The sequence below is a fragment of the Carettochelys insculpta genome, chromosome 6 (assembly GCF_033958435.1).
Source record: "Carettochelys insculpta isolate YL-2023 chromosome 6, ASM3395843v1, whole genome shotgun sequence".
NCBI classification, from domain to species: Eukaryota; Metazoa; Chordata; order Testudines; family Carettochelyidae; genus Carettochelys; species Carettochelys insculpta.
The window spans coordinates 51,102,951-51,126,336 of record NC_134142.1 but is presented as its reverse complement, the minus strand read 5'-3'; the positions used below and the strand labels follow the sequence as shown (position 1 = coordinate 51,126,336).

At 43.8% G+C, this 23,386-nt stretch overlaps 1 protein-coding gene across 2 annotated transcripts in view; it reads right to left on the bottom strand.

Annotated features, from left to right (window-relative positions):
• Positions 1-23,386, bottom strand: part of PRKD1 (protein kinase D1) — a 225,965-nt gene that overhangs the window by 43,895 nt on the left and 158,684 nt on the right. For both annotated transcript variants that reach the window (XM_074996914.1, XM_074996915.1), the window contains 3 exons: positions 12,331-12,462; positions 11,366-11,526; positions 5,802-5,825 (listed from right to left, as the gene is read on the bottom strand). In XM_074996914.1, the coding sequence (XP_074853015.1) occupies positions 5,802-5,825; positions 11,366-11,526; positions 12,331-12,462 (317 nt within the window). The remainder of the gene's footprint in view (positions 1-5,801; positions 5,826-11,365; positions 11,527-12,330; positions 12,463-23,386) is intronic.

The following is a 23,386-nucleotide window of genomic DNA, read 5'->3' as shown; positions in this document are numbered from 1 at the left end:
TGAAAACTGAATTATTTTTTTACACATTATTGTTATCTCTCCATGTTTTAGCACCCTTCTGTTTAAGACTAGATTATGATTTAACCATTCCAATTCTATAACAAAGATAGCTAATCTTTGCAAAATAAATAAGCACAATCAAAGAACTTTTGTCAGTATAGTCTTTTAGTATAAAAACATACACACATGCCAATTATGTATCCTGCACCTCCTGCTCAGACATCAGTACAGGGGGTCCTTGTTATAAGTCGTCTCACTCTAAGCTGTTTTACATATACTTTGTTAAGTAATTCAGGAAAGTAAATTCATTGTATGTTGCACCGATCCACACTTATGTCATTTGGTGGCCAAGAGACCAAAAGCCAGGATCACAGCTGAATTGTGTGGTGGATGGGCAGCAGCTGCTGTAGTGCAGGGGCCCTGGAAGTGAACCTTGAAATCATGGGGGATTGGCAGGGAGCTGCAAGAAGCTGAGGGGCACCAGGGTCCTCGTAGGGAGCTGCAGCAACTGGTGGGGAGCTGCAGGGAGCCGGTGGTGGTGGGGGAATGGTGGAGAGCTGTGGGAAGACGGGGGGGGCAGTGGGGGAGCTGCAGGAAGATGGGGGAACAGCGGGGAGCCAGAAGGAGTCAGATGGAGCTGTGGAAGCTGGAGGGGGGCCAGTGGGGAGCTGCAGGGAGCCAGGGAGGGTGGCAGGGAGCTGCAGAAGACTGGCAGGGAGCTCAGGGAGTGAGCAGGGACTGGCGAGGAGCTGCAGGAAGCCAGGGGTGACTGGGAGGGAACCACCAGAAGTTGGGGAGAGCTTCAGGAAGCAGAGGGAAGCTGGTGGGGAGCCGCAGGAAGCCAGGGCAGTGGGGAGCCAGGCCAGCGGCTGTGAACAGCTGCAGGCTGACTGGATCTGTGGGTGGCAGGGAGCCAGGGAGGACTGTGTGTGCTAAGACCCTGGAGCTGCCAGAAGCTGGGACCTGGCTGCCAGGACATGCGATCATTCAGGAGCCAGCAGCAGGGTGCTGAGGGAAGATGATTTTCCTTCATTTTGAAAATTCTTTTATTTGGCTTGGGTCAGGTCCCACGGGTGCCAGACAAGACAAGTACAAGCCGTATAGGTAGTGAACTATAAGGAGCATGGCGAGGCAGAGAGGCGGAGGTGGAGGAGGTAGCCACACTGCCCAGCAGAGCAGCTGGAGGCAGGGGCAGGCTGCGTGCTGGGTTGAAGGGAGGAACATGTTTCAAGCTAATTACATTATTCCCTATGGATATTAATTCCCCTTTATAAATTGTTTCACTGTAAGTTGCATTATCTAGGAATGTAATCTGGACTTAAAACAAGGACCCCCTGTATTAGTAAACACTGCTTTCAATGCTCTGTCAGTACTCTGCCTGATTTTATGAAGTAATAAACAATTACTGACTTTCAGCAGCAGTTATATAACTCTACATATTATGCAGGCAGAGTAGGGGATTTCCCAGTACAAAAGCACTCAGCTGGCAAAGAGCATGCAGGGCTCTGCAGATCCCCAGGAGCTCATTATATATATGTTTCTTTCCTCTGGACAATATTACAGGAATTTCTGGTTTGGTTTGACTTTGTATTTCTATACTGTGCTTTGCAACTAATAAGGACACATAACAAAAAAGCTATATTCTAAGATTATAAATGAACATAAAGATTCTTCTCCAAGCAGTATTAAAGGCCGACAAAAGGAAGTCATTAGCATACTGCCTTAAATAGGGCCGGATGCTCTTAAAAGCAATTGTAGAGAAACAGGTTTCAGAAGCATTCCCTGTGTTTAAAACAGATAACATATATGGAAGTGATAACAGCTTGAACTAGAGGTAAGTGCAGCCCGAAGGCCTGTTTTTCTTTAAAAAATTCAAACATACCAGACAGAGACAAAAGCAATAACTAACATCTTTTGAGTCATTAATGTATGAAATGGTTTACCAACCTAGTGTGCCCATAAAAAACCCACATGTGTATGAACACATACACACATGCATGTCTGTATGGCTACGTCTACACGTGAAGCCAACACCGAAATAGCTTATTTCCATGCAGCAACATCGAAATAGGCTATTTCGATGAGTAACGTCTACACGTCCTCCGGGGCTGGCAACGTCGATGTTCAACTTCGACGTTGCGCGGCACCACATCGAAATAGGCGCTGCGAGGGAACGTCTACACGCCAAAGTAGCACATATCGAAATAAGGGTGCCAGGCACAGCTGCAGACAGGGTCACAGGGCGGACTCAACAGCAAGCCGCTCCCTTAAAGGGCCCCTCCCAGACACAGTTGCACTAAACAACACAAGATACACAGAGCCGACAACTGGTTGCAGACCCTGTGCCTGCAGCATGGATCCCCAGCTGCCGCAGAAGCAGCCAGAAGCCCTGGGCTAAGGGCTGCTGCCCACGGTGACCATAGAGCCCCGCAGGGGCTGGAGAGAGAGCATCTCTCAACCCCTCAGCTGATGGCCGCCATGGCGGACCCCACTATTTCGAAGTTGCGGGATGCGCAACGACTACACGGTCCCTACTTCGACGTTGAACGTCGAAGTAGGGCGCTATTCCTATCCCCTCATGGGGTTAGCGACTTCGACATCTCGCCGCCTAACGTCGAAGTTAACTTCGAAATAGCGCCCGGCGCGTGTAGCCGTGACGGGCGCTATTTCGAAGTTAGTGCCGCTACTTCGAAGTAGCGTGCACGTGTAGACACGGCTTATGTGAGCAAGAACCCAGATCTGTTAAGTACTACTTTGTTTGTGAGTCAATAAAGGACTAGAGATTACAACAGGAAATTCACAGCCAGGACTCAGTGGGCTCTATTTCTGCCACTGATGACAGAGCCTGTACAACCTTGGGTAAGGTACTTAATTCCTCTGTGCTGCAGTTTCCCGATGTGATGAAGATTATGAAGATCATTGCTAATAAATTTCATTAAGGTCCTTAGCTGAAAAAGTGTTCAAAAGATATGCAATAAGGGATGATCTGCACTAGATGACTGAAGTTATGATTAAGGGTATGCTGAATAATCTACTTCGGAATAGCTTATATTGCAATAACACTGCTACACACAAAATGCATTTCGAAGTAGTACTTAGCTATTTTGAAATACAGTGTCTACACACAGAGCCTATTTTGAAATAGAGCCATTGGATGCACTTATAGTTTATCTAGAAATAGGCTCTATTCCCTGTCTTAACAGCACCCATTTTGAAATAACTATTTTGAAATATGAACTACTTCTCCTAGAGTGAGGTTTACCAATTTTGAAATAAGGCAACTTTGTAGATGATACGATAATTATTTCAAAATAAGAGCTGTGCCTTTGTAGACCTACCCTCAGTTATGATTAAGTTACATAACATACTTGAATTACTGAGTAATATTTCTTCTAGGCAAGTAGGGTTTGTTTTTTTTCAAATCTAGCTTTATTTGTAATCCTCTGGGAAAATGTTTACATGGCACGTGGCCTTTCTTATCATATCTCAGTCTGAAACTTTGATACAATTTTCTCTCTTTCTTATTTATTCTCGTGGGATTTTTGCAGAATTTACATATGGAATCAATTTATTACCTGATGCCTATCCTTGTATTACAATACGTATTATTATTTATGTGCATGTCTGCAGGTACGATTGCTGCCAACTCCTGTTTTCCAAGTGTGCTCTTCCTCTGTAGGTGCATCGCAGACAGATGTTACAATGGGAAAGATACCAAGTTTTCACCATTTCAAACACTTTGGCAGCGTGCAACATTAAACAAACTTCTTTTCGTTTCAGCATGGATTTTTCCAAAGACAATACTTTTGACATGCAGTCTCAATTACAAAAAATAGAAATGTGTTCTCCTTATGAAAACTAGTTATATTCTATTACGTAGGAGTTAAGACTTATTGCTAGTTGGTTATTTCCAGATTAAAACCACAAAGTTTATTTTAATTAAAAAATGACTCAAAACAAATAAGGGAAATAACAGAACATTGTAGCATTACATTATCAAAGATCTTGTGCCAAAATAATTTGTAGAGTACACTAGCAAGTTTTGCCGACAAACTCCCAGTTTTGTCGCTAAAACTGGTGGAACATCCACACACAAAATGCCTTTTGTCAACAGTCTGTCAACAAAACTCAGCACTTTCATCGGCAGCGTTCTGCCTCACAGCCATGAGACATAATGCTGTTGACAAAACTGCTGTGTGGACACTCTAGGGGCCCTTTGCTCAACAGACAAGGCATCCAGAACAATGGGCAATCCTGTCTGCTGTGCTTCTGGGTGCCTGTTTTGTCAAGAGAGCAGCCAGGCAGTCCTGCTGCTCTGTCGACAGAGATGAGCACTCTTCAGATTGCCTTTTGTCTGTGGCCACACTCTGTCAACAGAAGTTTTGTTGCTAAATCTCTTCTGACAGTGACTTCTGTCAACAGAGTGCTGTAATGTAACTGTAGCCATAGTGTGTCTATTTTAACAATGCAAATAGTCATGAAATCTGAAGACTGTTCTGTATTTACCCTGAGGGGCAATATAGTTTTCTATATCATTCCTACCCACACATTTAGTTATTTCTTTTAAGGTAACAAGAATAGCTAGCACAGCAAAACTAAATCCAAGAAGGTTTAGCTAGGACAGTATCAAGTTATGAATAGAGTCTTTAATGCCAAACCCTTCCAAAGTTTTCTCAGCTGCAGTTGAAAAATTTTAATTGATACGATATGCACAACAAGAAAACTGTTATATGCCTTCTCTTTGCTGTCCTGGGTCACGTTGGTACAGTATTTTACAGTCATATTAACTGGCTAATTCTTATTTATACATAACCACTATGTAAGGGGGCCTTAAAGCATTGACCTTACTTAGAATATGTCTATAGTGCAATTATGGGTGTGAATGCAGATTGAGGGACATGGTTTCTAATAGATTGGCATATCTATCTTGATAGACTCTTCAGATGAGTATTTTAACACACTCCATACCCCTATTTATCAATAACTTTGCCTTTTCTACCAACAAAAAGAAGGAAGTTTTCTAAGCATTCTCTTCCACCAGGTGCATCTCAAACAGATGTTAAATGGGAAATATGCCAAGTGTTCATCATTTCACTTTGGCAGTGTACAACATTAAACAAATTTCTCTGGATTTCAACATGGTTCCCCCCACCCAAAAGATGGTGGTATCTCTGACAGGCAGTCTCAATTACAAAAATAGAATTTTGGTCTCCTTATGAAAACTAAATTTATGCTCATCTATTGCATTATAGAGCTTTAGGGTTCATTGCTATTCAGTTATTTCCAGGCAAAGACTGAAAAAATGTAGAAGTAAAACCATTTTTAAAAATTCTGCCAGCCTTGAAAATTCCCATTTATCTTAAAGTGAAGCTGGATTGTTCCCATGCATCATTACTGGCAATAAAGATTCAACATCATTTTCACATCATCTCTTTTCATAGTAGAACAAATTAAGGGTTAAAGGCTTTTTAGTTTTTATATTTAATTAGTTTTATTTGCTTACTATAGATACAACAAAGAAAAAGCAGTAAGCTTTGAACTTTCTACCAAGGGGTTGAGGTGCATTTTGGAATCTGAACATACTTCTTAATTGCATGACTGCTCTCTCGCTCTCTCACTCTCTCAAATCAAAACTGTGGAAATAAACACTCCTGAATTTTGAAGATGAGACACAAACCTGAATTAACCATGTGTGTCTTAAGACTAGCTCTAATATCAGGCCTGAAAAATAAAAGATGGTGAAATTCTAACACATCTGTTTTTGATAGTATGATAGAGAATGGAGTAAATTTCGCACATACCTCATAGCCAGGGCTGAGAGGAGACTGAGAAAACAAGTTGGAAAGGGAACAAGGAAAATGAGGAAGAAAATAAAAAGACAGAAAACAACGTTATTTTTGAAGCAAACATGAATATTTTTACAACTTTATATTGAAAGTCTACTACAGAGTAGAATATAAACATTAATATTTTGATTCAGTGTTAAGATAGAGCTATTAGAATACATCACCTACTCTTTGATCACATACTTAAAATTTTGTTGAATAAGCAGCATATGACTAAACTGAGAATGAAAACATGCTGACAAAACTTTAGGGCCACATCTACACGCAAAGTCTCTGTGGACAAAAGTTACTGTTGGAAGGGATTTCCCAGCAAAACTTCTGTCAACAGATCGCATCTACACAAAAAAGCAGATCAAAAGAGCAATCTACTCTGTTGACAGAGAGCAGCCAGACTGCCCAGCCCTCTCTCAACAGAACGGCTGACAGGAAGATCTGTAAACAGGGCTGCCTGGTGAACCGAAAGCCCTGTCTGTAGACAAAGGGCCCTGGAGCATCTACACAGCAGTTTTCTTGACAGAACACTGTCGAAAGAGGCATTATACCTGAACAGGGAGAGGTATAATTTTGTTGATGGATGTGCTGGGTTTTGTCAACAAACTGTTGACAAAGCGTATTTGTTGTGTAGGTGTGCCATGCTTTTTTTCTGGCAAAAACCCGGTTTTGCTGGGAATAGCTGCTCATGTAGATGTGGCCTAGAATTATGGAGCTAGGGTTTTGGCTTTTTTGAAGATTTAAATGTAGACCCATAATCAATTATAGACTCAAAAGGAACAAATTATATACTTTACAACATGATTTATGTATGTAAATTGTATTTGGGCCCATTTCAATTACTTGCCCTTTGTATCAATACTTTGCCATTTCAAATACTTTGGCAGTGTACATTAAACAAACTTCTCTTGGTTTCAACACAGATTCTTCTCCAAAGATGGTAACTTTGACATGCAGTCTTAATTACAGAAATAGAAATGTGTTCTCCTTATAAAAAATAGATTTATACTCTACATATGTGAACAGTATTTGTGTCCATAAGCTGGGAAGTTAAAGTTGTCTCCGAGATCAGTACGGTACAAATGTACATATTCAGCACTATAAATATGTTGTAAGTGCAATGGTACTCTATAAAAGGATAATTAAAACATCGTTCTGCCATTCCATGTTTATTGTCTTTCAAAGACTTCCATGTCAAACATTCTCTTGAAAAGTAAAGAGATTTACACCTGGCCTGACCTATAAACTAAAGGCTTGTCTCCACTGCCTTGTAATTTGAACCACAAGAACAAGAACAAGAGCATGGTGTAACTCCACTAGGTGGATGCTGAGGGCACTAATTAAAAGGTTCATAGTTTGTGTTAGTGGATTCCTCTTCAAACAGAGCTGTATTAATGTGAACTAAGAATTTTTAATACATGCATGCAGTATCCACACAGGTGAGTTATACAGCAGCACTGTTGCTCAGCCACTGCAGTTCAAATGGGGGTAATGTAGACATAAACTTTTCTTAGTGTCTTCCACTAAAGATGGATTCTTTCAGATTCACACAAGAGTCTAGCATTGTAACTTTGCTAACAATTCTATTGATGATACATTTCCAGGCATAGACTATAATTTGCTCACTCTCAGCTGTGTTGATTCTGCAAGGTAAACAGGAGTAAAATATAGTTAGCACTTCTTAATCTCTAAAGCAAGCAGAATTGACTCTGAATACAATACAATCAGCTCAGTAAGCTTTTTTTGAGACTAACAAAAGGAGGAAGAGCTGTGGGGAAAGCTTATGAGAAATTCATTTGACTGAATGTGTCTGCCCACCTACAACTAATTGAGACTGCAGAAGTAGGGGCAAGATTGAATGCTCTGTGAAAATACTGCATCTCAATACAGCATCTTTATATTTTCTCTAAAATGGCAGTGATCTTTCTGCATGTCCAAGCTTTATGAATTAATTTTTCATGCTTAAATCTGTGCACAAAAATCAGGACTTTTATAGCTATATGAGAAAGATAATTAGCTATCTGATTTTTTGAGCTTATTCATTCTGAATGCCCACAGATGGTCTATACCCATAAAAACAAGCAAATACATACATATATATAAAACCACCCTGGTGCCTGTCTAGTAGCCTCTAACAATGAAATCTAGGACAAAACAAAATAAGAACCATGAGGAAACAAACAAGAGGGGATGTACTGGAAGGAGAAAGGTTACACAACAGTTAGATCACATGGTTAGTGATTCAGTTAAATGTGATGCTGGTGATAACGAATGATAAGTTCTTTGGGACGAGGCTGGTGTTTTCTTTTTGTAAGCATAGCATCCAATGCAATTGGGCCCTGTCCAAATTAACACTAGAACCTTGTCTGCAAACTCTCCCAAAATCAACAGATTTGGGTCTGAAAACAACCCGACCCTCTTGGGCTTTGTTCAGGTCAGACCATCTTCCTCCTATAGCAGCAGTTGCATGCCCCCAGTCCTGTCAGCCAGCACCACCTTACTAAGCTCAGTGTGCGTCATATGACAAGTCACTCTACCTCTCTCTTGGCAGCATGTACAGTGCAATGCAGTAACATCAGCGAGCAGGAGAGCAGGAGAATATAGCAACTGGATACAATGGTCCTGAGGTGCAGAAAACCCTCACCATGCCAAGTGCTAGGGGTAAGGTGGCAGTGCTGACACAGATTTGGGGTGAGGTAGGGGAAGTGTGAGGTTGGATACAGACTGGGTTGGGAAAAAAAAGCGTAACTCTTCTGGTTCCCTTCAGGTTTGCTATGTTTGGTCTGAATCTGGGTTGACTCAGGCAGATCTTTAGTTGGGACATTTAATTGCTATCACAGTATGAACTATAACAAAAAAATTACTTTTAGTGAGCATGGCACAAAAAAAATAGATATATACTCCAAAGGAAGGATTAGAATGAAGACAGCTACCAGCATGTATGTACACAAAACCAGCACAGGAAAATTATTCACACAAAAACAATGGGTGTAACTTTAGAGTTCACTTTTGAGAATTTAGCCCAAAATAAGAACCATTTTCTTCAAAGAAAATTTTACTTCTTGAAAAAAAGGAAAAATCGGAAAATTTAATTTCTCAAGAACTTCAAGGTTTAAGCATTTGAGCAAGATTAAGCATCTTTGTTAAAGGATTTTATTTTATCTATCCATATGTCATTCTGAACCATCAATTTGGTATGAAAAATGATAGCATGGTAAGAGTTAATGGTTTGTACAGAAAACATATTACTGTATATATGCATGGCCATTAAGTATGAACGCTACTGCATTTCTTCATATTAAAATTTTCTGTGATAATTTGGATGTGTCCAGCACTAGATAGGCAAATGTTTAGTCACAGAGTTACAAGTATAACAAACTAAAGTCTTTAAATTCTGCTCTATAGCTAACAAAGCAGCTAACAAAGCCTAACCTTCCACACTAAAATACTCCTTAACTTTACAAAATATATCAAAAGGCTGATTCATATTCTACAGCACTGACTATTTAATGTTCCAGAAAGGCACTGTAATGACAGTTCTGAAAGCTGCAAAGTACACTATGCTTAGAACACACACAACAATGGCGTTCTTGAGACTCTCAGCTAATCACCCAATCACTATATGTAGGCCACCAAACAGATATTAGATAATCATACCAAATCATTATTCATCTGGGCTGGGTACAGACAAATGGCCTAAATAGCAAAGGCACCATATTCTGTCACCAATCCTCTGATGCATCCTGCTTCCCAAAATTATTTCTAAGGACTGTTTTGTATGAGCAGCAAATTCTCAAGAGGTAATCATCAGTAAGTGAAGGGATACAAAATCCTGCATTTTCCATATACGGCATTCAAAATTCACCAGTGGGTTATATAGTAATCAAATATTAACACACATATTTGTTTGTATCCTCCTTAATCCAACAGATCTTTTTTTGGCAGTACTAAGGCCTGAAGTAAATTTGAACTGTTTAAAATTTACACACATTTATATAAAGTGGTAAACTACGTTTTAATCCCAGTTCCAGAAGCAATTTAAAATAGTGCTACATTGTATCTTAGTTCTATTTTTATCAATACTGTAATGACAACAACTTTTGAAAGGCATGATTTGCAAAGCTTTTTGTCATCTACTAAATGTTATAAATAGGTTTTTTAGTTAAAATACACATATTCATAACATGCACCTAAATTTCTAAGAAGCTTAAGGCTAATGATAATTAGTGGTATCTGTAGATAACTGAGGTTCATGGCTGGTGTCTTGTGTAACAGAAATGTCTCTCATTTGAATAATTCTCTTTTTGTATGTGAAGTTAAATAAATGTTGCATTTCAATTGAAAATAAAACAAGACAATGATGATTCACATATGCTTATAAATTCTTTCCTCTGTTTTAAATTAAGTTTTTAAATTTTCATTTACTATTAGGTTCATATCTGTGTGCACAGTGTACATGTTTAGATTTTAAAATATATTAATATGGCAAGGAATAGACTATTTAGGTATCCATTTCTATGCCAAAAAATATATAACAACCTAACTTATTCTAGCTGTTAACTCCTTGTTCTTACAAAATACATACATTAATTTTTATATATAAATATATATTTTTTATTTTAGTGAAGCTGATTATCACCGTTACTCTAAGTTCTTGTCTGCAAAGCATGTGGCAAAGCAAACTGCTTAGTAAAGCTTTTTAACTCCCATGTGCACCCTGCTGGTACATTAATGTTCACATGAACTAGAATGCACCAGCAGGAGCTCTATGGGACAGTTAGAATCAAAGGCTGTTTCTACACAGACCACTTTCTTCAAAAGTGGCATAGTAATACATGGCCCGAAATATGCTAATGAGGTGTGGATGCAAATTTCCCACACCTCATTAGCATATGGTCACGTGATTTGGAGTCTGGAAGTCAAACATTTTCAGGAAGAAGGGGCCTCTGGAAGAAGGACTCCCTTCCGGAAGTTCCCCCGGGGCTGAGTTTCTACTCAGCGTTTTGGAGTCCGGAAGAACGGTCTTCCAGACTCCAAAGCACGTGACCATATGCTAATGAGGTGTGGGGAATTCACATCCATGCCTCATTAGCATATTTCGGGCCGTGTGTTACCATCAAAAGTGGCCTGTGTAGAAACAGCCAATATATATGCTGCTTTGATGTTCAAGAGTTTTTTTCAAACATGGAATAAACATTTATCATATGAATTCTAATTTATATGGGCTGATTTGACAACTGGTTGGGACTACTCATCTAAGTAAGGATGACAATATCAGACCCTGTAATATCACAATCCTTCAAAAATGGACTATTGTTATTATAGTAGGGTTATGATGGAAGCAGAGCTTGACACATTCATATGCTGAGACAGTGTCCTTCCTGTTGTGTTAAAGTGTGGTATATTCATGTACAGTTCTCTCACTGTGCCGAATGAGAAGAACAAAACCCAAAACATTGAATTTCAGGATTTTTATTTTCTTTTGAGGGGAAAGAGTTTATTATTTTAATAGTTAGACAATTACATACCAGAAGGGCCTCATCTGGGGTTGTAGGTGAGAGTTCTGCTGATACTGTCCGAATTGTGTTCAGTCCTGTTAAGGAGACATTTGAGAGTCGCCTTTTACGTACGCCACTGCAGTTATTAGGGATTTTAAACGCACATCTTTTATGGTAGTTTAGACCACATCCTGAAGAGGAAAATATGATAATAAAGATTATTGAAGTATACAGTAGAAGTTAATTTTTATATTCAACAAAAATGGCATTCCTAATTTTCTATGGTTATTTAGGTTTAAGTAGCCCCCTACCAGACTGCCTGGTAGCCCCCGAAGCCGAATCCCTCTGGGCTTTGTGTGCCAGGAGAGGGAGAGGGAGGGACAAGGGCAGGAAGGAGTGGGACTTGGGGAAGGTTTGAATATGCCTGCTTAGCTGGCCTGGATTGTGCAACTGCTCTGGTTGGGAGTGCCAGCAGACAGGGAGTTTGAGACCCTTTCTACTCGGACCTTTTACTAGCATTACTCAAGAGCTACTTCAATGACATCAATAGAGTTACACTGCTAGAAAGTCAAAGAAAAGAATCAGGTCCAGAGTGTGTGACAATTACATGACAAACAGGCCATCCCTCAGCTACAGATTAGACATGAACAACCATTCAGAGTCAGATTTCCACCTGCCTTTAACATGAGGAAGCCTTGTCTGTGACTGTTGTAGTTCAGCTTCCTGATTCACTGGCACAGACCACACAAGCACTCCCTGCTTAGCCTATAGAGGCTCTGCTTTCTCTGTACAGTGTAGTGATAGGCACACTCCAAATTCCAAACCCTCCAAGCATCCCTCTGGAGTGATTAACCACTACTCCAGTGTTTCCAAAGGAACAATACGCCCTAGCTTATACCACACAGCTCAGATCACTGTTCCACTTAATACACAGTACTTAAGGTATGCTTAACTCCAGCCTCTGAGATTGGAAAGGAAATGTTAACATAACTTACCTTCACATTTAAGTCCCTGACGCACAAGTCCCCACAACATTTCTCCACAGTGGTCACAGAAGGCTGGTGCTCGGTATGAATGAACGAACAGAGCATGGGGCCGGATTTGAAAGTCTTCAAAGGTAGCAGAAGCTGTAAAAACAAAAACATATAGAAGATAATGCTAATTAATACCATAACTAATCTGTATCATTAAGAAAAGTTTTATTGTAAGATGCAAGTTGATATTTTTTTAAAATATGATTGAAATACAATCGTTATCTTGAGTTTCTCTTTTGTAGTTTTTATTGTATATATAATTACTTTTTTACTTGTATATAGAATTTACTTTGGATTTGCAATTCCTTGTAATTTTAATATTCTGTTTCAAGGATTAAATATTATTAACCTTCTGCCATACCAAAAATGAATGTTAGAAAATGTTAAAAGTATGCTTCTGAGTCTGTTTGCCAAGCCTTCAGATGTACAGTAAAGTTGCAGCCAACTTTTATACTTTCTGTTCTCATTTTTTGTACTGCTTAGAATAATATTGATTTCTTACCAGAGCTGTATGAGATATACAACAACATTGGTCACCTTCCAGGACAGTTATAACAGTAAGCACATTGCCAGCAGCTCAAACATGATTGCACGTAAGCTTTGCTAAGACAAGACTGAGGTTCCTGGGGGAACTGCCTGCTACACCTATGGGTACAACCCCTCGAGGCCCATAAGGAAATGGTTAGAGATGCTGTTCATAATACAATCAGCCATTCATTCAAAGGTGAAAAAGCACATACTGCTTCCAGGTGGATTCTAATCAATGCTATTGTTATATGCTGCTGTTTTAAGCACAGTAGGTTGTCTAGAATGAATAGCAGTGATGATCCATAGGTCAGACATGTAGGAAGACTAGACAGAGAACTGCTTCCACTTTGCCAAATAAGCAGTCCTGGTGGACGGTTCTGCAGACATTAGCCATGGAGCACCCAGGCTGTTAGGTGAAGGGAAAAAAGTTTCAGGTTAAGCAGATGATGGTGGCCCTGAGAAATCAGGTCTGGATGTAGAGGTAGTGGGATCGGTGTCACCACTAAGAGATGAGGAAGAGTGGAAAACCAAAGCTGGAGCTAGTAAAATGACTGGCAATTGGCCTTGTTTGATCTTCAGCAAGACCTTGTACACAAGTTGAATAGGAGGGAACCCATAGAAAAGTTGAGCTATCAATGGAATAAGGAAATGACCCAAGAGTGAGCCGGAGCTGTGACACAGAAGGAAGGAGAACTAGTGGCACTTCTTGTCGTGCTTTGTCATGGACTGATCTGTCTGGGGAGTTCAAAACATCTTGGTGAAGGGACCACTTGGGGCAATTGGAGAGAGATCTGTTCAGGTGATCTGCCAGCTCATTTTGTGCTCCTGGGAGAAAGGTGGCCTGGAGATGAATCAAGTGAATAATGCAAAATTATCACAACCAAACTGCCTTCCAACACAGGGGAGAAAAGTGAGCTCCTCCCTGAGTGTTGCTGTAAAACATGTCACTGTCCAAGAGGCCAAGCACCTGACGGAATGCTGGTGCAGGTCCCTCACACAGTGGTAACAACTCGCACGCCAGGTCTGGTTCCTGTGAGAGATATATGACATGGATGATGAGGAATCTGTCTGGAGACCAGAAAGGAGCAATTCCTGCAGGCCAGTGACCAGCATCTAGCAGATTAGACCAGTACTGGACCATCTGTCAAGCTATCCCTTAGAAGGTACTGAGGGCCTCAGTACTGAGGTACAGGGAGTAGTTTCATGTTCTTTTCTGTCAGCCAGCATGGACACCTTTGGTCTTTTACCATTGGCAGTGCCAGCACTAACAGCAGGAGCAGGTCTCCAGCTGCAGCAAGTCTCTGGTGTGGAATGTACCAAAGTATGGGCACTGTACAGTCCTTCCAGTGCCAATGGTTAGCTCAGTGCCAGGCTCACTGGCACCTGCCACATGGCCAGACTGAATGGCACTGCCTAAGGTGCTGAAGCTGTGGAATGTACAGAGTGCACTCTGCTGTGGTCTTGGTATCTAGCCATTCTAGGGGCGGGGAACCCTCCTCTCTCAGCCATCTTCTTCCCTTTCTTCCAGAGGCCCCCTTTTTTTTTTTTTTGAAAGAGCAGTTGTCATGGTGTCACATTTTTTGAGCCCTGACCCGTTCTTTCGTAAGAGCAGGGGCTGTGTGGACGCTCTCTATCGAAAGAGAGTATTGATCTTTTGATCCACTTTTTTTGTGTGTGGACATGCTTTTTTGTAAGATGATCTTCTGGAAGATCATCTCTGGAAAGACTGCTGGAGTTTACATGCAGCCTATGGGATCAAGGGAAAGTGGTCATCCAGCTAACTAAAACCAGACAAATAGGACAATCATATTCAGCAAATCATAACTTTTCCAGTGTTACCTTACATTTGTTTATCTTGCATAAAGAATATCTTCATTATTGCATATTCATATCCCAATGAAAAAAATGGAGATGCTGGGATGCCATAAGGGCCTGAAGAGGCTCTGCTTGCTGCTTCTGAAGGCAGTGCCATCACCGGCAGCAGCACAGAAGTAAGGGTGGCAATTCCACGACACACCTGTAATAACCTTGAAACCCCCCTCTACGCACTACCTCCTTTTGCATCAGGACACGTACAGTTAGAACTACATGAAATTTCAGGTTTAAATACATGAAATCATGAAATTTATGTTTTTTAAAATCCTATGATGGTGCAACTGACCCAAATGCACCATGAATTTGGCTGAGCCCTACTCATTTGTGAATTGCATTTTAGATAGCAGATACAATGCAGGAAAAGCACACCTCAGACTTTGATGGTTTATGCACGTGGCATAAAAAACTGAGCTTTCAGAGGGCCTACTCTGTTTGTGAGCAGAATATTATACACAACAATTTTATCTGTAACAAAGCGTTAATAGAACATTAACTGTTCAGAATTCATATAAAAATAATCTAAAGAAACAAAAAAGTAAGCAGCAGTCAATCCAGTCTTGCTGCATGCCTGCATTTTCTATTCACCCAATTCTCTAATGAAGATACATTTATCATTCTACATTTATTATTCTGCAAGCTAGTTTCAGTAGGGTTTAATCATAATCCAAGATCATGTTTTACCATGAACTCATTTTCAAATAAAGACAAGCTCAAAAGGAGCAGGATTTTATTAGGGTCTTTCTTAAACTGTTAAAAAATTATTTTTTAATTATTTGTAACTTTATTATTACAATGATTATTTTTTATTTTATATACACTTCCAGACACACACACACACACCCCTAGCAAATGGTCTATTTAAGTTCAAAGTTTCAACTTTCAGGTTCTTCACTGTGTGCCTGTATATAAAAACAAAAGCTGGCTGGCGGTAAGAACAGAAAAAAAATTGAGACTGACTGCCTTGATGCTTAAATACTTTAAAAACATGAGTCATTAACTCATAGTTAAGGATACAATTTAGTCATAGAAGTTGTTGGATTCCTTGACTTTACAGCACCTCTACAACTACGTCAGTATCAGTTGCCACTGGCTGCAGCCCATGTGCTTTCCACCTACCATAGCTGTGGGGCTCAAGTTGCCAGTTCCCCCTTCATGGAGCTCAAGATGTCACTCCCCCCACACTTACTTTTTTTTTTTTTTTTTTTGCTAAAAGTCACAGACAGGCCACATTTTTCTGATTTTTCCTGAAGATAACTCCTGAAGAATCTTAACCTTGCTCATAGCAGTAAATGCTATGCTTGATAACGTTGCAGGATTTGGTATATAAAAGTCCATTATTTAACTCAGAACTTGTTGCCATTTATTAAAGAATCCCTACGAAATTCTAAGCCACCCTAAAACAAGAAAACATTTGAAAAGGATTCATTCATCCAGCCATAATGATTAATGAATTTACTTTTCTTTCATAACAGCAAAATAGAGAGAGATGTTTTATTCTTAAATTATATGATATTTTGCCCCATGGGCAAGTCCTCAATTTGCATAAATTGTCAGAGCTCCATTTAAATTAGCTAAGGATCTGACCCTGGATTTCTAGGCCAGAGCTAGGCTTATACCAAGCTTAACTTTTATGTTTCAGGCCCACTCATCTCATTCAATGAAAATGCAACTTCCCCGAAAATTAAACATACACAGCTGACAGAATGACTGGGCCACTACTTTGTTCTCTGAATTGAAAAGAAAAATTGATTTATACCCATTTAATTTATTTAAAGTTAGTTTGTCTTGGTCCCTACTTAAATTTGTTTATTAGTAATATGTATTATTTTAATAGAAATAAATCTATACTGGGAAACTCAGATGGGGAAAAAAACTCCGTCTGCTATGTATCCTGGACATTTATGCAAACAACTGTGAACTGCGTAAAATTTAGTTAAAAGAAAATTCCATAATAAAATAAGTATCCTTATTTACCCATCACAGCTTTTTATGTTACTGAGGCATAAGCAATAAAATCTAGATGGTTAAATATTTAAAAAACATTTGCTCTGTATATACCCCTAGTTTTATTTTCTGAGAGGAAAAAAAGATTAAGATTCATGAGCAGCCCAGATACATGGCTGATCTTTAACGTCTGTAATTCTGCAATTAAATGTTAATATTTTCTATTACTTTTAGCGCTTCTCTACACTACCACCCTCCTTCAAAGGAAGGGTGGTAAATAGCATGTTGGGAATTTACTAATGAAGTGTTGTGCTGCATACACAGCAAATCCCCCCTTTCCCCCCGCGCCAACTTCTAAGTTTTAAACTTCAAAGTATCGGTTTGCATCTAGCCGTGGTTCACCCGCTGGTACTTGGAAAATTTTGAGGAGTAAAGGGACTTTGAAGTTGCCTGGGCACTTCAAAGTACAGGCGGGTGAGCCACAGCTAGACGCAAGCCAGTACTTCAAAGTTTAAAACTTCAAAGTTGCCGCGGGGTGGGGGAGGAGATTTGCTTAATGAAGTGCTGTGTATGCAGCGCAGCACTTCATTAGTAAACTCCCAACACCCTACAAACCACCCTTCCTTCGAAGGAAGGTGGTAGTGTAGACAAGCCCTGAGAGGGATTAGACAGTTTTAAAAATACAACTTATAAAGCAGAGCAGATTTAGCATTTATTTGAAATACAAGCACAAACTTGCATTATAAATTTTACCTGTTTTTTTTTATCCCACAGGAAAATCAGCTGTGGCTTAGTTTATATACTTAGTCCCCACTAATCATAAAATTGCAAATTAGAGACACTCATTTAGCACAGGAAAACAAAATGAAAATGGTAAATAAGTTAATTTACGATAGGGATCCAAAATGGACATTGACTACATTCAAGTTTCTGACAGTAAAGTGATATCTTATATATCTTACTGGTACAATCAGTATAATTTGGATTAAAATACTATGATAGGGAAACTTAACTAAACACAGTGCTTCCAATGCATTTATACTTATTCCCCCCAATTTGCTATATTCACATTCATTGTTTTGTTTAAAGCTAAATGAGACATAAATTACTTGATCAACCTTTGAAATGTGTAGCAGGGCAGTAACAGCAGCCCCAAGAGAATCAGTAGTTCTTACAAAACTCTTAATAAGATGTTTCATAAAAGGTGTGATAACTAGAACTTGGTGAAACAACAAGTATGGAAGGTAACAAAGAAATCTCAGACACTTAGAAATTGCACTGGATCCACTGAGAAAATTCTATATGAGCTATATGCCAATGAACTGGTTTTTCTCTAATTGTCTTTAGTATTAATACTAATCACAGACAACTGCCTTTGAACAATTTATGAACTTCTGTAAAGTGCTAATTTACTATAACTGGAGGCTCTCTGAGATGTGAGGTCACTATTTACATGCCACAAGCAGGAACACATGCACTCCATGAGCTGAGTTCATAAGTTTTTCAAAATTTTGTCCACTGTCCCACACTTGTGCAGTAGCTATCCTTGTGCTCCAGAGAAGGATAAAAGAGGCAGTGTGAGCTGACACCTCACCTGTTCCTCTTCTAAACACAATCCAACATGATCAAAAGCAGAGAGGATGGAGAGCAGGTAGTGTAATACACATCTCGAAGAACCTCCATTTACAATAAGTAAACTCCCCTCTTTCTTCACATGATGGTTCCCATATGTATTCCATGTGAGCAAATGGGAAGCAGTGTTCACACAGGAGGCAGGTAGTAAGATGCTAGTAGCAAAGATGATTGCAGTACAGCTAATTCCATTACATCTGCAGCTGAGCCATGCACTAGGGCAGGGGTTGACAACCAAAACAGCAGGAAGAGAGATTATTTTTCCAGTTTGGTAAAACACTCAATAATTAAAGAGCTGCAATGCATGTGAATACAAGGCAGTTCTTAATAAATAACATCACACCATACATTTGTAACCCCTATTTTAAGAACAGTGCACACACAGTGATTGTTAATGCTATGCATGTTTACTGTAGGACATTCACAAACTTTTTCCTCACACTTTACATGTGTGTTTGTACCTGTTTTCATGACTTTCACTCCCAAACCTTCTCTCTCTCTGGGGGATGCTAGGAGGAGTTATTCAACATTTCGAGATCCTGTATTATTTACTATTTAGATATAAGTTGTTCATTTTGGGGCTTTTAGACCTTCATGATTTATTGAAAATAATCAGGAGGATTTTCTTCAACTTTGCAATTATAGCGCTGAGAGCCAAAAGGAAGTCTTTAAAGAACTGCATGGGTGCGTCTACGCTAGCCAGGTGCTATTTCGATGTTGAAATCGACATTAGGCAGCGAGATGTCGAAGTCGCTATTCCCATCCAACGATGGGAATAGCACCCTACTTCGACGTTCAATGTTGAAGTAGGGTGTGTGTAGACGATCCGCGTCCCGCTACTTCGAAATAGCGGGGTCCTCCATGGTGGCCATCAGCTGAGGGGTTGAGATGCTCTGACCAGCCCCTGCGGGGCTCTATGGTCCCCGCGCGCAGCAGCCTTTAAGGCACCATGGACCCAGATTTCCTGTGGCAGGAAGCTGAGAGTGTGCAGGCAGCAGCACAGGCACATGCTAGCCCTGCACGCTTCTCAGAGGCCCCAATCCCCACTGTCTTCACCCATGGCCTCAAGGCAGCCCCCCAAGAGCCCCCAGGGCTCCCCTCCTGAGGGGACCCAGGCACCCCCAGCAGCCAAGCGGGGGGCCAAAAGGATGCGGGGCCCCTCCTGGTCGGAGGCCGAGCTCCGAGACCTGCTGGGGCTCTTGGGCGAGGAGGAGTTGCTCCACGTGATGGGGAGCAAGCGGCAGAATGCAGAAGGGTTCGCCCGACTGGCCGAGGGCCTGGCCGCCCAGGGTCACCCTGCCTGCACTCCGGATCACATCTGGAGTAAGGTGAAGGAGTTGCGGCAGGGGTACACCTGGGCCCGGGACTCGGCCAGCCGGTCTGGGGCTGCCCCCGCCACTTGCCCCTATTACAGGGAGCTAAGGGTCATCCTGGGCCCCCGGGACACCTCCTCCCACGCCAGCCACCCTTGACACCACGGCCAACAAGCCTCAGCAGGCCTCTCGGAACAGTGGAGGAGGGATCCAGCAGCGAGGAGGGGGGGCTCCTCATTGACCTCCCCTCCCGGAGCACCAGCCGGGCACCCGCCCACCAGGCTTCCCCCGACCGCGGCAATGGACGGTCAGGTACATACCCCACAGAGCACACACCCATGGGCCACAGGGCGGGGGCACCAGCCACAACCGGGAGCCTCACACACCCCCAGCGGACCCCAACCCGCAAATGCCCAGCCACAGACAGTCCCAGGACAGCGGCACGGCCATCAGCACCCCTACCCATGGACAGAACTCAGTCTTGACCCCGGGGGGTGGGGGGACAATGCCATGGCAACAGCCAACAGGGACATCAAACCCACCGACGGGGACAGAGACCCAGCACCCAAGAGGGGGCGTGGAGAACAGGCCACAGGCCAGGGCACTGTACAAACACCCTTCCCCTCCCTCTCTCCCTCTCTCCAGCTGCAGCATCTGACACCCCAGGCAGCCAGCCCGTCTGACGCCCTGACAGCCCACCAGAGGTCAGCCACCGCCAGCGCCCGGAGACACCCACAAAGCCAGCGGGGCAGTCCCACCACCGCCGGACTCTGGGGATGGCCCCGGTGGACCCTCAGCTCCTGGCAGCTCTCCTGTGGCAGACGGAGGTGGCGGAGGAAAGACTCCGTTTTGAGATGGAGGAGTCCACCTGGTGGTGGGCGGCGTGGGAGGACTTTATGGGGGTTTTCAGGGACATAGCCGGGTCGATCCAGGAGGCCGTTGCCCGGCTCCCACCGCCCGCTGACCCCCGGGCCGCCCTCCCCACCACTCCACCTTCCTCGCCGCCTGCTGCCCTGCCTGCTGCCCCACCCACCTCACCACCGGCAAGCTCCACAGAGCCCACTGGGGCTGAAGACCGGCCAGTGGAGGCATCCCGGCCATACTTGCAGGTCCTCCCAGCCCCCAGCCGGCCACGCCGGGGACCACGGACACGGGGAGGGGGGGTTGTGAGCTGTACCCACCAGGGCTTGCGCCCTTCTACCCCCACCCCAGACTGATGGGGGCCTGGCAGATGGTTCGGCTGTTGGCCCATGTATATAGTTGTCCCCCTTTTTGTATATTAGTTGCAGTTTCTTTGGTGAACCAAACAAGTTATCCGGTTTAAAAAAAAAAGGTTTTATTTTCCAAAAAGCTGGAGGCATGTGCTTGTTGTGGGGGTGGCGTGCGGATATTGGGGGTGGTGTGCGGGCAGTGCAGGCTGTGGGGGGCGGGTCTTCTGGGGAAGGCCAGGGAGGTGCTCAGGGGTCTCCCTGATCGAAGTGGGCCCGCAGAGCCTTGCAGACCCATACCCCCTCATGGTGGGCCTGGTGGCTGAGTGCGGCAGCCAGCTGGGGGAAGCCCGTGCTGGCGTCAACCGCTCACCCCTGGACGAAAGCCTCCCCCCCCTTGCTCTCAACGATGTTGTGGAGCGTGCAGCATGCTCCCACAACCTGGGGGATGTTTTGGAGGCTGACGTCCAGTTGGGCAAGGAGGCACCGCCAGCAGCCTTTCAGATGGCCAAATGTTCTCTCCACCACCTGGAGGGTGTGGTTCAGGTGGGCATTGAACCGCTCCTGGCTGGTGTTGAGGTGGCCAGTGTACGAACGCATAAGCCAGGGCTGGAGGGGGTAGGCCGCGCCCGCCATGAGGCAGAGGGGCATGGTGGTCTCCCCCAGAGGGATCTCCCTCTGGGGGATGTAGGTCCCCGCCTCCAGCTGGCGGCACAGGCCCGAGTTCCTAAAAATACGGGCATCGTGTGTGCAGCCGGGCCAACCCACGTACACGTCCTGGAAGCGGCCCCGACTGTCCACCATGGCCTGCAGGACCACGGAGTGGTAGCCCCTGTGGTTGATGTATCTTCATCCGCTGTGGTCTGGGGCATGGATGGGGATGTGGGTCCCATCCAGGGCCCCAAAGCAGTTCGGGAACCCCATGGAGGCGAATCCGGCAGCGGCTGCGTCCAGGTCCCCGAGTCGGACGACCCTCTGGAGCAACATGGCACTAAGCGCACGGACCACCGGTTGGGAGGGAACACAGGTGCCCATGAGGCTGTGCAGGGTGCCCCAGGGCCCTTCTCCCAGGCCCCCCTCCCAGGCACCTCCCCGGGTACCCCACTTGCCCAGCCCGTCCCTCCCTGGTACCCCTGCCTTTCCAGCCCCACACCCGGCCCCTCCCTCCCTCCCTCCCCAAGCCCACACCCGCCCCCCCACCGGCCCCCAGTGGGTGCATGCCCGGGCCTCCTTACCTCCATGACAACGGCCCCAACCATGGCCTTTCCCACTCCAAACTGGTGTCCCACGGAGCAATAGCTGTCTGGAGTGGCCAGCTTCCTCTTGACGGGGAGGGTGCACCACATCCAGGTGTCGTGGTGCCTCAGTGCTGGGGTGAGCCACTGGCAGAGCTCAAGAAAGGTCTGCCGGCACATGCGGAAGTTCCGGAGCCACTCAGAGCTGGCGAGGTAGCTCCAGAGGCGGGGGAGCAGCCGGTGAGGGACAAAGAGGGGAGCCCGGTGGTCAGGGGCGTCCCTGTCTGCCTCCGGGGTGGGCTCCTCTGGCAGGAGCCACTGGGCAGCCTCCCGGGCAGCACCTAGCAGGGCACTTGCCCACTGGATGACTACCTGGAGGGCCTCCACTTCCTGCTGCTGCGGCTGCTGCTGCAGCTGCAGCTGCTGCTGGGTGTCCATATGTGCTGCGACTTGGTCTGCGAGAGAATGGCTACTGCTCTGCAGACCTCGTGCTGGGCAGGCTGGGTGTGTCTGGGAGGGGCCCTTAAAGGAGCAGCTTGCAGCTGCCCCAGAAGGGCTAGTGTGCTCTGTGACCCGGTCCGCGGTCTGTCCTGGCCCCTTATTTTGAAAGAGGGTGCTTGTGTGTGTGGACGCTCCGCATTTGCTTCCAGGGCGGCTCCTTTCGACTTTGAACATCGACGTTGCCAGCCCTGGAGGACGTGTAGATGATAATCATCGAAGTAGCCTATTTCAATGTTCTTACTTCGAAATAGGCTACTTTGACGTACTGTGCTAGTGTAGACGTAGCCCATGTGGTTCTGGAGCTACAGCTTGCAGACCCCTGCACTAGGGCATAGTGAGTCGCAAACATGTGGAATGAATTCCAGGTGTCCACTCTGCACATGACTTGCAGTGGAGTATCTGGTATGGATGCTGTGAAGGCAGCTTAAACTCTTATGGAGAGACGAGTGACATCCCCAAGGGAAGGAGTGTTTACTAGCTTGTAGCACTCTAAGGTGCACCCTGATACCACTTAGGAATTCTCTGGCTTGCCCGTGTGACCTCTCTACTATGCCAATAAAGAGTCTCAGTGATTTCTTAATGGCTTGGTTCTTTGTAAGTAGAATGCCAGGGCACACTAGACGTCAAGAGAGTGAAGTCTCTTGTTTTCAGCCAAAGCCAAAGCGTGGGGTTTCAGGGAAAATCCCAGACAAAGCGTGGGATTTCAGGGAAAATACAGGCAAATGTATCATTTGATTGATGTGGCACATGGAAACAAGCTTGGTAAGAAACTTGACATTTC